Source organism: Salmo salar, chromosome 04, assembly GCF_965601325.2.
Source record: "Salmo salar chromosome 04, fSalSal1, whole genome shotgun sequence".
In the NCBI taxonomy this organism is placed as follows: domain Eukaryota; kingdom Metazoa; phylum Chordata; class Actinopteri; order Salmoniformes; family Salmonidae; genus Salmo; species Salmo salar.
This window is the reverse complement of record NC_138294.1, coordinates 17,435,817-17,449,355: the sequence shown is the minus strand read 5'-3', so window position 1 is coordinate 17,449,355 and position 13,539 is coordinate 17,435,817. Positions and strand designations below refer to the sequence as shown.

At 46.7% G+C, this 13,539-nt stretch overlaps 1 protein-coding gene across 1 annotated transcript in view; it reads left to right on the top strand.

The window, feature by feature from the left end:
* The window catches only part of LOC106610333 (TBC domain-containing protein kinase-like protein), a 66,214-nt gene that overhangs the window by 13,484 nt on the left and 39,191 nt on the right, over positions 1-13,539 (top strand). Inside the window, exons 12-21 of the mRNA XM_045716467.2 lie at positions 257-356; positions 1,564-1,613; positions 1,893-2,022; positions 2,495-2,593; positions 3,106-3,168; positions 3,335-3,461; positions 3,630-3,680; positions 3,804-3,887; positions 4,516-4,601; positions 7,210-7,246. Coding sequence (XP_045572423.2) covers positions 257-356; positions 1,564-1,613; positions 1,893-2,022; positions 2,495-2,593; positions 3,106-3,168; positions 3,335-3,461; positions 3,630-3,680; positions 3,804-3,887; positions 4,516-4,601; positions 7,210-7,246 — 827 coding nt within the window. The remainder of the gene's footprint in view (positions 1-256; positions 357-1,563; positions 1,614-1,892; positions 2,023-2,494; positions 2,594-3,105; positions 3,169-3,334; positions 3,462-3,629; positions 3,681-3,803; positions 3,888-4,515; positions 4,602-7,209; positions 7,247-13,539) is intronic.

Genomic DNA, 13,539 nt, shown 5'->3' with positions numbered 1-13,539 from the left:
TCCAGGCTGTATCACAACCGGCCGTGATTGGGAGTCCCATAGGGCGGCGCACAATTGGCCCAGCGTCGTTTGGGTTTGGTCGGTGTAGGCCGTCATTGTAAAATAAGAATTTGTTCTTAACTGACTTGCCTAGTTAAATAAAGGTTGCTATTAAAAAAAAATATATATAGTTAACTATATTATTTATAAGTAGATCCGTGCTATTCTATAGTTTCTCATCCGAATGAATAAATGTTGAATTCAATCTCTGTGTTAGTTTCCTGCTGGAGGACGGGGAGTCGTTTGGCCAAGGCAGGGACAGGAGCTTCCTCCTGGATGACACCACCGTCACACTGTCTCTGTGCCAGCTGAAGAACGTGAGCACACCACTGTGACTAATAGATTTAATATTACCGTACAATAACAGGAGCAAGACATTGTAGTAGTGCATTGGTCTCTACTTGGTCTGTAATGACCAGTGTACTACCAACACCACACGACAGGTCTCTACTAGGTCTGTAATGACCAGTGTTCTACCAACACCACACGACAGGTCTCTACTAGGTCTGTAATGACCAGTGTGCTACCAACACCACACGACAGGTCTCTACTAGGTCTGTAATGACCAGTGTACTACCAACACCACACGACAGGTCTCTACTAGGTCTGTAATGACCAGTGTACTACCAACACCACACGACAGGTCTCTACTAGGTCTGTAATGACCAGTGTACTACCAACACCACACGACAGGTCTATACTAGGTCTGTAATGACCAGTGTACTACCAACACCACACGACAGGTCTCTACTAGGTCTGTAATGACCAGTGTTCTACCAACACCACACCACAGGTCTATACTAGGTCTGTAATGACCAGTGTTCTACCAACACCACACCACAGGTCTATACTAGGTCTGTAATGACCAGTGTTCTACCAACACCACACCACAGGTCTATACTAGGTCTGTAATGACCAGTGTTCTACCAACACCACACCACAGGTCTATACTAGGTCTGTAATGACCAGTGTTCTACCAACACCACACCACAGGTCTATACTAGGTCTGTAATGACCAGTGTTCTACCAACACCACACGACAGGTCTCTACTAGGTCTGTAATGACCAGTGTTCTACCAACACCACACCACAGGTCTATACTAGGTCTGTAATGACCAGTGTTCTACCAACACCACACGACAGGTCTATACTAGGTCTGTAATGACCAGTGTTCTTCCAACACCACCCGAACAGGTCTCTACTAGGTCTGTAATGACCAGTGTTCTACCAACACCACACGACAGGTCTATACTAGGTCTGTAATGACCAGTGTACTACCAACACCACACAACAGGTCTCTACTAGGTCTGTAATGACCAGTGTTCTACCAACACCACACCACAGGTCTATACTAGGTCTGTAATGACCAGTGTTCTACCAACACCACACCACAGGTCTATACTAGGTCTGTAATGACCAGTGTACTACCAACACCACACAACAGTTTATTTTCTCCACATGGTTGAATCTGAAATTAACCAGAACATTTGTGTTGAGAATTAAAATCTGGCTTATCTCTTTCAGAGACTGAAAGATGTGGCAGGAGAGGCATATTACCCTTTATTGGAAGACGAGTAAGAATCCCCTCATCTTTTACTTGTCTTTTGTCACGTATTGACTTGGTCTACCTGTCCTCAGCTCTCACATCCCTTCTCTATTTTTCATTTTATGGCTTGTTCTTTTCAATGACTGATGGAGATGGATAATGTTCCCATCTTGCTTTTTTGTTCCCTTGTATCTCTTTGTGTCTCTCTCTCTCTTGTTCTCTCTCTCTCTTGCTCTTGCTCTCTCTGTGTCTGTCCTCTGTGTCTCTCTCTCGCTGTGTCTGTGTCTCTCTGTCTCTGTCTCTCCAGACAGTCTAGTCTGTCCCAGTCCAACAGCAGCAATGAGCTGTCTTGCACCGTCATGCTGCCACTCATCATCAGGGAGAGGGACACAGAGTACCAACTCATCCGCATCATCCTCTTCGACAGGCTCCTCAAGGTCTGAGCTCTAACACACACACACACACACACACACACACACACACACACACACACACACACACACACACACACACACACACACACACACACACACCATTCTCTCACAACTCAGTACAAATGCAATCACTCTGCCTCCGCAGTTTAAGATCCCCCAGTTCCCAATGATTCCAGGAATAGAAAGACGAGGAGTACCCAAAGTCACATTGACCCTGTCCTGAGCTCACACTCTTTTACTCATCTTTGTGTTCCTGTCTGGTGATTATTAAAGTCTTCTATTGGTGTGTCCAGGCCTTGGTGTCTATCTTGATTGTATCGAGTGTTGAATTAAAGTGGAGCTATGTGTTATATCAACCAGATGAGTAAAATACAGTGTCTTCTCAATGACTTATCTGGATAAATGAAGGTTTTAATTACAATAGAATCTAATCTTATCATAAGAAAATGATCTGGTTGTGCTGTTTGTCCCACAGGCATACCCATACAAGAAGAACCTGGTGTGGAAGGAGGCGAGGGTGGACATTCCTCCTCTCATACGTGGACTGGCCTGGGCTGCTCTCCTGGGAGTCGAGGTAGGACAAACTGATAACCATAGAGAGGAATACATTGTTTTGTTTGTAGAGATAAATAAAGCTGATAACCATAGAGAAGAATACATTGTTTTGTTTGTAGAGATAAATAAAGCTGATAACCATAGAGAGAAATACATTGTTTTGTTTGTAGAGATAAATAAAGCTGATAACCATAGAGAGAAATACATTGTTTTGTTTGTAGAGATAAATAAAGCTGATAACCATAGAGAGAAATACATTGTTTTGTTTGTAGAGATAAATACAGCTGATAACCATAGAGAGAAATACATTGTTTTGTTTGTAGAGATAAATACAGCTGATAACCATAGAGAAGAATACATTGTTTTGTTTGTAGAGATAAATAAAGCTGATAACCATAGAGAGAAATACATTGTTTTGTTTGTAGAGATAAATACAGCTGATAACCATAGAGATGATGAACTTGATTTACTGCTGATTTTCATTTAATACTGAAGTTATTTTGGTTGATTAGAATTTATTTTTCTCTCCAGGGGGACATTCAAGCCAAATATGACAGCATTGATAAGGATACCCCTATACCCACTGACAGACAGGTACCGGCTCTTCTCGTTATCGACTGGTTATCAGTTGATGGGAAAATGTTATTATTTTTGGCAGTTTTATAATTTCATATTGACCAGATTTCTATCACATGCATTGGTTCACACACTTCTAATGTGTGTGTGGTGTGTGTGTGTGTGTGTGTGTGTGTCCTTCCAGATTGAGGTGGACATCCCTCGCTGCCACCAGTATGACGAGCTGCTGTCCTCGCCACAGGGCCACAGGAAGTTCAGGCGTGTGCTCAAGGCCTGGGTGGTGTCTCACCCTGACCTGGTCTACTGGCAGGGTGAGTCTGTCTCTCTGCTGTCACAATCTGACGCAGTGACTCGCATCCATACTGTGTTGTGTTCAATAGCCCACTAGGTGGCAGTCAAGTCATACATTTTCTATCTAGCCTATCCAATTCAATTCTAGTGTTGATGTGGTTTACGATTGTACCCCATGTTTTGTTCAGGTTTGGATTCACTTTGTGCACCATTCCTCTGGCTGAATTTCAACAATGAAGGTAAGGGTATTATTTCAAAACTTCTTAAAATGGGGAGTTGTTGGTGATTTGCAGAAGTACAATGTGCCTCGCTGAAACTCCTCCCTTCTCTCTTCACATCATCTTCCTCTTTGTTGTCTGCAGCCCTGGCGTACGCCTGCATGTCGGCCTTTATCCCCAAATACCTGTACAACTTCTTCCTGAAAGACAACTCTCACGTTATCCAAGGTGAGTCCCTCCATGTACAGTGACACTTGAATAACAAGCAGCCTCCATCATCCCAATAAATCAGTCTTTAATCTACATGCCACTAATGGGTGTATTTGTAGAACTGCACCGATGAGTTGTCTAATAACACCCTTTTTGTGTGATATCCACAATATACTACAGTCTCTCTGCCTTATTACTCAAAGGAAGACTCCGCCCAAACTATCTTTTGTTACATTTGTCCATTGTTGATATAGTCCCACAATGTGATCTGGGACAACAAACACAACACTTGAATGTCCACACATGTGGAATGTTGTTTATTGTCCCGCCACAGTCTCATCTAATCTCACCAATGTTGGTCTGTCTTGGATTTTAGTGTACTTCTGTTTTGGAATAAAAATAATGAAGCTCAATTACGTTTTTGTGTAGAGACCATACACGACACAAACCTCTGTTCCTGGTACAAAATATCGACAGACAATGCCCAATCTAATCTGATGTCACAATAGCTTCTGGGTCTTGTTCAATATGGCACAGCGTAGGTAAATGTTTTGCAACAGACACCCGTGAATAGCGTTCCTCAGATAGGACCACCACTGCTTTTTCGCTAGATTTGAACTCTCCCTCTGTGCTGCACCTGTTTCAGAGTACCTCACCGTCTTCTCCCAGATGATCGCCTTCCACGACCCGGAGCTCAGCAACCACCTCAATGAGATCGGATTCATACCTGACGTAAGCACTGAAATGCGGTCTGGGCTGCGTCGTCCTAATGTAAAAACTGACTGGAGAACAGTGCCGAAGGATCATAAAACTGACATGAGGGTGCTGATCGTCATATAACTGATACGGGAACTGTTGTCGTGGATGAGCTGAAAAGTGTTTATACACAGACGTCCTACAGCAGAACAGTCTGAGGGGAAGTACTTAACTGGAGGGGCCCTACTGTACATCTGACAGCAGAACAGTGGTGAAGGGTACTTATTAGAAAACGTTTCTTTCCTTCTGTGAGTTTTTAGATCGTGAAACGTGAGGGACAATGGGGAGGATGGAGGAGAAGTCTGGAATCTGGCCCAGTCCCAGACTCCCTGGTCAGGGATAAAGAATCACCACTATCACAACCCTTCTAATAGAGTCCTGGTTGTCATTGAGAGTTTTTCTTCGGTTGGCCCCTCTCAGTTTTGGGCCAAGGCCAAGTTCCCTCCACTCAGTACATTTGTGATAATTTATACTGGGTCTAATGACAGCCTGGCCTGCTCTAGGGTCTAATGACAGCCTGGCCTTGCTATAAGGTCGTTGAACACCCGGCCCCCGTTCCAGAACACACACACTCTCTCTCTCTGTCTCTCTCTGTCTCTCTCTGTCTCTCTCTGTCTCTCTCTGTCTCTCTCTGTCTCTCTCTGTCTCTCTCTGTGTCTGAAAAAAAACACACCGTAGCAAGGTTAAAGGCTCTATAGGCGCTAATCAAGGTGTTATCGTGCTGATGAATGTGTGTCACCTCAGTGGACCAGCCCTGGGGACCTCTTCCAGAGAAAGGCTGAGTCTATCAAACAGGGGCCAGGGTTTTATGGTGCCCTGTTTTTAAAGATGGATGGTGGACGTGTCTGATGACGTGTGTAACTCCGCTCCTGTATGAAACACTGACTTTGTTTCAAGTTCAAATGCATTTAACCAGCTGGGTCAGTTTAGAAGCATTTCTCATTTACAATGACAACCTGAAACCATGAAACCACAGACCTAATATCAGTGAAACCATGGTGATTAGAAGATGGGGCTGTCCCTGTCTGAAGACACTTAGTGTGGGGAGAAAATAATGACAATTCGATGTTTTACTGGTTTTCCTGTGGGTGTTTTACAGGTTCCTTCAGGGAAATAAAGGAAGTGGCACACTAAAACAATTAAAGAACCAACTTTTCTGTCCACATCTACATAGTCATTTCAACAAAGACATTTGTTCTTCTGCTACAAAGCATTACCTTGAGCATATTTCTTAGAATGGTTCGTCCTTTGTCGTCAAGCAACGATGCTGGTGGACATTAGTTTCCAAGCCGCCTCTTCAGAGGTTAACCGAGTGCATGGTTTTCTAATGATGTCATCTCGACACTTGTGAACCGCTGTTTTATTTGTATTTAACTTCCCTTTCAAAGGCGAAGGATTGAATTGTTATTTTCCCAGTCTGGTCGGGGATAATGATATTTGAACTCGGTGTGTTGATACAGCTTTTAATGTTTTGAAGTTTCATCCAAACCATAAATAAGTAACTTCTGAAGTTCGCAGGGTGTGGAGAGATGGAGGGATTTCATGAGTGTTGTTCTCTCAAAGTAATAAATCCGTACGGAGGCTATAAAAAGCCCAAATGTTAGACTACCCAGTAACCACAACATGAACCCTCAGTTTGATTTCCCCTGTATACGTGTCAAAGTACAGTGTGCTGTGGTGGTTAAACAATAACAGACAATGTCATATAATACTATGTTGTGAAATACACATAAGTCACCAGCCCAGTGTAGTGTAGCTGTCTCCTTCTGTAATGCTTCAAGCCATAGGACCACTAGTGCCATGCTGCACGTAGGCTAGTCTCCCCAGCCCGCTTGTTCAATTTAGGCTGTTTTCAATTTGGCCACAAATAATTTGGCCTTCCTTCCTCCCTTGGCTGCCATTCACACCTTTCTACTACAACTAATCCCATGAGGCCTAGCCAGGGCTCTGTGGAGGAGACTGCTCAAATTGAGGCCGAGGCTCTGAGTAACTCATTACCCTTGGGTATGGAGGGGGTCTGCCAGCTCCAGGAAGGCAGCCTACCAGCCCCGCTTAGCGTTTTCCTCGCCTATCCAATTAACCAGCTGAAATAAATTCCATTGCAATATCCCCCCCCAACCCTAACCCTGGAACAGGTGGTTTTTTGTTTGTGGAGTGTGTGTGTGTGTGTGTGTGTGTGTGTGTGAGAGGAGGGAAGGATGGAGGGAGAGAGCGAGATTTCATTGTTAGCCGTTTCTCCATAGACTTCAAGTACTTAGCCGTTTGTCCTTATTGCCTCACACACACACACACACACACACACACACACACACAGAGGCTATGCAGACATCAGATCAGACAAAGTTTGTGTGGCTGAATTACGAAATGTCTCTGCTGAAAAAGTTAAATCGATGTAACAGTTTAGTGGATTTTGTATGACATTGATTTTTAATGTGTTTTGGGTTGGAATGTGTACTAACAAAAGTGTATAGCTAGGAATGTTCCTTAAAGAATACTACTGTAATGCACCGAACAGAGTAGAAATGCATGACTTTATTTATTTCATTGACTATATCCTCTCTATATCCTCTCTTTCACCTTGCAGCTCTATGCCATTCCGTGGTTCCTCACCATGTTCACACGTAAGTTGACCTTCTTTATTATTATGAATGTGCTAGTGTGCATATTCTATAGGCCTTGGCACGGTGTGGGGTCAGCAGCATTTGGAACTCATAACAGAGCACTTTGGAAAGGTGAAAGCCTCCACTACGGTAAGGATTAGTTGCTTTTGACAGTAGTGTGACCTTTATAACCAACCCTATTACATAATGTCTCTAGTCTACTGGGTTTACATTATACCACAGAAACTGCTGCCATGAAGGATATTATATTCTAATCTACTCTAATCTATTCTACTCTTCTAGTCTACGCTATTATAATGCTCTACTTTCTATGCTGGTCTATTACTTCTGTGGTAATATCTTCCTATAACCTTTATACGGCCACGTAAAGAGTGGACATCGTTTATACGGTCACGTAAAGAGTGGACATCGTTTATACGGTCACGTAAAGGGTGGACATCGTTTATACGGTCACGTACAGGGTGGACATCGTTTATACGGCCACGTAAAGAGTTGACATCGTTTATACGGCCACGTAAAGGGTGGACATCGTTTATACGGTCACGTAAAGGGTGGACATCGTTTATACGGTCACGTAAAGGGTGGACATCGTTTATACGGTCACGTACAGGGTGGGCATCGTTTATACGGTCACGTAAAGAGTGGACATCGTTTATACGGTCACGTAAAGGGTGGGCATCGTTTATACGGCCACGTAAAGGGTGGACATCGTTTATACGGCCACGTAAAGAGTTGACATCGTTTATACGGTCACGTAAAGGGTGGGCATCGTTTATACGGCCACGTAAAGAGTGGACATCGTTTATACGGCCACGTAAAGAGTGGACATCGTTTATACGGCCACGTAAAGGGTGGGCATCGTTTATACGGCCACGTAAAGAGTGGACATCGTTTATACGGCCACGTAAAGGGTGGGCATCGTTTATACGGCCACGTAAAGGGTGGGCATCGTTTATACGGCCACGTAAAGAGTGGGCATCGTTTATACGGCCACGTAAAGAGTGGGCATCGTTTATACGGCCACGTAAAGGGTGGACATCGTTTATACGGTCACGTAAAGAGTGGACATCGTTTATACGGTCACGTAAAGAGTGGACATCGTTTATACGGCCACGTAAAGAGTGGACATCGTTTATACGGCCACGTAAAGAGTGGACATCGTTTATACGGTCACGTAAAGAGTGGACATCGTTTATACGGTCACGTAAAAAGTGGACATCGTTTTGGTCTACTGGCTGAATACCATTTGGAATTCAGCCAACAAGACAATCACATGATTGTGGCTAGTTGTTAACTGAAGCAGCCTCTGAAGTATTATTTGCCTACTCAAGATGTACAGTTCTGTGTCATGCAGTAGGTGAACAGCGGGGGCAGCATTATGCTTGATCCTATAGTCGCCAAGGAATAGCAGACTCTGAAACAGAGTAGTGTCAGTGCATGTGTAGTACTATTATAATATCTAGTTTATATGAAACAGAGTAGTGTTATGGCATGTACAGTAGTAGTATTAATATCTATTTCATATTACTTTCATCTCAGTTGGAGTTTGATAAGAAGAGGAAGAAGAAGACAAACACAATCCAGTGTTTTCCTATTTAATTTTGGGACATAATAATACACTATTAGTAATCTGGTCAGTTAGCAGACACTTGGGCAGGGGCCAGAAAGACATGCACACACTGGAAAGTTTATTAGGTACACCCATCTCGTACAGGGTCGGACCCCTCCTTTTCCTCCAGAACCGGCTGAATTATTCAGGGTATTCTACCAGGTTTCGGGAACGTTCCACGGGAATGTTGGTCCATGATGACGCGATGCTATCACACAGTTGCTGCAGATTGGACAGCGGTACGTTCATGCTGCGAACAGCCCAATCCATCTCATCCCAAAGATGATATATTGGGTTGAGGTTTGGGGACTGCGCCGGCCACTCAAGTAAACTGAAGTCGCTGTCATGTTCCAGGCAATGTTTTTCCATTCAATTGTCCGGTGTTGGTGATGGCGTGCCCACTGGAGCCGCTTCTTCTTGTTTTTAGCTGATAGGGGTGGGACCCGGTGTGGTTGTCTGCTGCAATAGCCTATCCGTGACAAGGATTGACGAGTTGTGCATTCTGAGATGCAGTTCTGCACACCACTGTTGTACTGCGCTGTTATTTGTCTGTTGGTGGCCCACCTGTTACTTTGTACAATTCTTGCCATTCTCCTTCGACCTCTCTTATCAAAGAGCTGTTTTCGCCCACAGGACTACCGCTGACTGGATGTTTTTTGTTTGTCGCGCCATTCTCGGTAAATCCTAGACACTGTTGTGCGTGAAAAGCCAAGGAGGGCGACTATTTCTGAGATACTGGATCCGGCGCACCTAGCACCATTGATCATACCACGCTCAAAGTCTAACGTTCACTCCAACAGTAACTGAATGTCTTGATGCCTGTCTGCCTGCTTTATAGCAGACTATGGCCACGTGACTCACTGACTGTAGGAGCGATCCATTTTGGTGAATGTGGTGGTGTACCTAATAAACTGAGTCTTAGTGTACAGTGCATTCGGAAAGTATTCAAACCACCTGACTTTTTCCACATTTTGTTACATTATAGCTTATACCTTTTCTGTTTAAGTATTCAGACCTTTTGCTATGATACTCGAAATTGAGCTCAGGTGCATTCTGTTTCCATTGATCATCCTTGAGATGTTTCTACGACTTGATTGGAGTCCACCTGTGGTAAATTCAATTGATTGGGCATGATTTGGAAAGGCACACACCTGTCTATATAAGGTCCCACAGTTGACAGTGCATGTCAGAGCAAAAACAAAGGCATGAGGTCGAATGAATTGTCCGTAGAGCTCCGAGATAGGATTGTGTCAAGGCACAGATCTGGGGAAGGGTACCAAAAACTTTCTGCAGCATTGAAGGTACCCAAGAACACAGTGGCCTCCATCATTCTTAAATGGAAGAAGTTTGGAACCACCAAGACTGTTCCTAGAGCTGTCCACCTGGCCAAACTGAACAATTGGGAGAGAAGGGCCTTGGTCACTCTGACAGCGCTTCAGAGTTCCTCTGTGGAGATGGGAGAACCTTCCAGAAGGACAACCATCTCTGCAGCACTCCACGAATCAGGCCTTTATGGTAGAGTGGCCAGACGGAAGCCACTCCTCAGTAAAAAGCACATGGCAGACCGCTTTGAGTCCCCGCAAAAGCACCTAAAAGACTGACCATGAGAAACAAGATTCTCTGGTCTGATGAAACCAAGATTGAACACTTTGGCCTGTATGCCAAGCGTCACGTCTGGAGGAAACCTAGCACCATCGCTACGGTGAAGAATGGTGGTGGCGGCATCATGCTGTGGGGATGTTTTTCAGCGGCAGAGACTGGGAGACTAGTCAGGATCGAGGGAAAGATGAACGGAGCAAAGTACAGAGAGATCCGTGATGAAAACCTGCTCCAGAGCGCTCAGGATCTCAGACTGAGGCGACCCTGAGCACACAGCCAAGACAACGCAGGAGTGGCTTCGGGACAAGTCTCTGACAAGCCTGGACTTGAACCAGATCGAACATCTTTGGAGAGACCTGAAAATAGCTGTGCAGCGACGCTCCCCATCCAACCAGACAGAGCTTGAGAGGATCTGCAGACAAGAATGGGGAAACTCCTCAAGTACAGGTGTACCAAGCTTGTAGCGTCATACCCAAGAAGACTCAAGGCTGTAATCGCTGCTTCAAAAAAGTACTGAATAAATATTTACATGATTTTTGCAAATGTATAAAAAATAAAAAAAAATCTTGGCTCCCTGGCTCCCCTCTTAACGATCCCTATATCCTTCTCCATTTCCTCCTCTTTCTAATCCCTCCCCCTCTCTCCTCGCCCTCCCACCCTCCCTCTCTCCTCGCCCTCCCACCCTCCCTCTCTCCTCGCCCTCCCTCTCTCCTCGCTCTCCTCGCCCTCCCTCTCTCTCTCCTCGCCCTCCCTCCCTCTCTCTCTCCTCGCCCTCCCTCCCTCTCTCTCTCCTCGCCCTCCCTCTCTCTCTCTCCTCGCCCTCCCTCTCTCTCTCTCCTCGCCCTCCCTCCCTCTCTCTCTCCTCGCCCTCCCTCCCTCCCCCTCTCTCTCCTCGCCCTCCCTCCCTCCCTCCCTCTCTCTCTCCTCCCTCCCTCCCTCCCTCCCTCCCTCCCCCCTCCCTCTCTCCTCGCCCTCCTCGACCTCCTCGCCCTCCCTCCCTCTCTCCTCACCCTCCCTCCCTCCGCCTCTCCTTGCCCTCCCTCCCCCTCTACCCCTCCCTCTCTCCTCGCCCTCCCTCCCTCCGCCTCTCCTTGCCCTCCCTCCCTCCGCCTCTCCTTGCCCTCCCTCCCCCTCTACCCCTCTCCTCCCTCGCTCTCCCTTTTGCTTCTGCATGTCTTTAATGAGCTAGGTTGGTGTATTGTAAAAGCACTTTGTGACAACTGGTGATGTAGAAAAGGCTTTATAAATAAAAATGTAATGGGGGTATTGTGTCTAGATTTGATGAGGGAAAAAAACGGTTTAATCCATTTTAGATTAAGGCTGTAACTTAACAAAATGTGTAAAAGATGAAGGGGTCTGAATACTTTGCGAATGCACTGTATGTTTTACATTCAATGTAAATCCTACAATACACACACACACACACACACACACACACACACACACACACACACACACACACACTTGAGAATTCTAAGAGATGCGCACACCCACCCACACACACACTTGAGAATTCTCAAGTATGCACACCCACGTACACACGGCTCCCAGGGGCTCTGAGTGTGAGGCCTGCCCTCCATCCTTCCCAAACCAGCGTGAGTCCCTCGCCCCTCTCCTCCATCCTACTTCCTGACTGCTAATGCACACAGCCGAGGAGAGTGTCGGAGGGCCATCTCCCTGCTTCCACACACACTCTGCCCGTCACTCACACCCACCGGCTGCTCAGTGGACTGTTAATGTGCTGAAGAGTCTCAGCTTAAACTCCAGTCATACCGCTCCTCTCTACTGCTCCTCTCTACCACTCCTCTCTACCGCTCCTCTCTACCTCCTCTCCACCAGTCCTACCGCTCCTCTCTACCGCTCCTCTCTACCGCTCCTTTCTACCGCTCCTCTCCACCAGTCCTACCGCTCCTCTCTACCACTCCTCTCTACCGCTCCTCTCTACCACTCCTCTCTACCGCTCCTCTCTACCTCCTCTCCACCAGTCCTACCGCTCCTCTCTACCGCTCCTCTCTACCGCTCCTCTCTACCGCTCCTCTCTACCGCTCCTCTCCACCAGTCCTCTCCGTCCCACCACTCCTCTCCACCGCTCCTCTCCCCCGCTCCTCTCTACCGCTCCTCTCTACTGCTCCCGTCTACCACTCCTACCACTCCTCTCTACCACTTCTCTCCCACTTTTCTCCACCAGTCCTACTGCTCCTCTCTACCGCTCCTCTCTACCGCTCCTCTCCACCACTCCTCTCCACCGCTCCTCTCTACCACTCCTCTCTACCACTTCTCTCCACCAGTCCTACCACTCCTCTCCCACTCCTCTCCATCCAGTCCTCCCACTTCTCTCTCACTCCTCTCCATCCAGTCCTCCCACTTCTCTCCCGGTCCTCTCCATCCAGTCCTCCCACTTCTCTCTCACTCCTCTCCATCCAGTCCTCCCACTTCTCTCCCGGTCCTCTCCATCCAGTCCTCCCACTTCTCTCTCACTCCTCTCCATCCAGTCCTCCCACTTCTCTCCCGGTCCTCTCCATCCAGTCCTCCCACTTCTCTCTCACTCCTCTCCATCCAGTCCTCCCACTTCTCTCCCGGTCCTCTCCATCCAGTCCTCCCACTTCTCTCTCACTCCTCTCCATCCAGTCCTCCCACTTCTCTCCCGGTCCTCTCCATCCAGTCCTCCCACTTCTCTCCCGGTCCTCTCCACCCACTCCTCTCCATCCAGTCCTCCCGGTCCTCTCCATCCAGTCCTCCCGGTCCTCTCCATCCTGTCCTCCTGGTCCTCTCCATCCAGTCCTCCCGGTCCTCTCCATCCAGTCCTCCCGGTCCTCTCCATCCAGTCCTCCCGGTCCTCTCCCGGTCCTCTCCAACAGTCCTACCTCTCACACATACATCCTGCCTAGTATCCACTTCTAGGTACTGGTTATGACATTAACAGGTGGATGTTGTTTTGATCCAATGTAGTGTATGTGTCAGAGCCTCTAAGGAACAGGTAGAGGACATTAGATTAGCTAAAGGGAATAAAAATTAAGCGTGGGATGGTACAGGAAGCAGTTGTATTTGGCGTAACAGAACCAAGACCTGTACAGTAGGTTTCCCA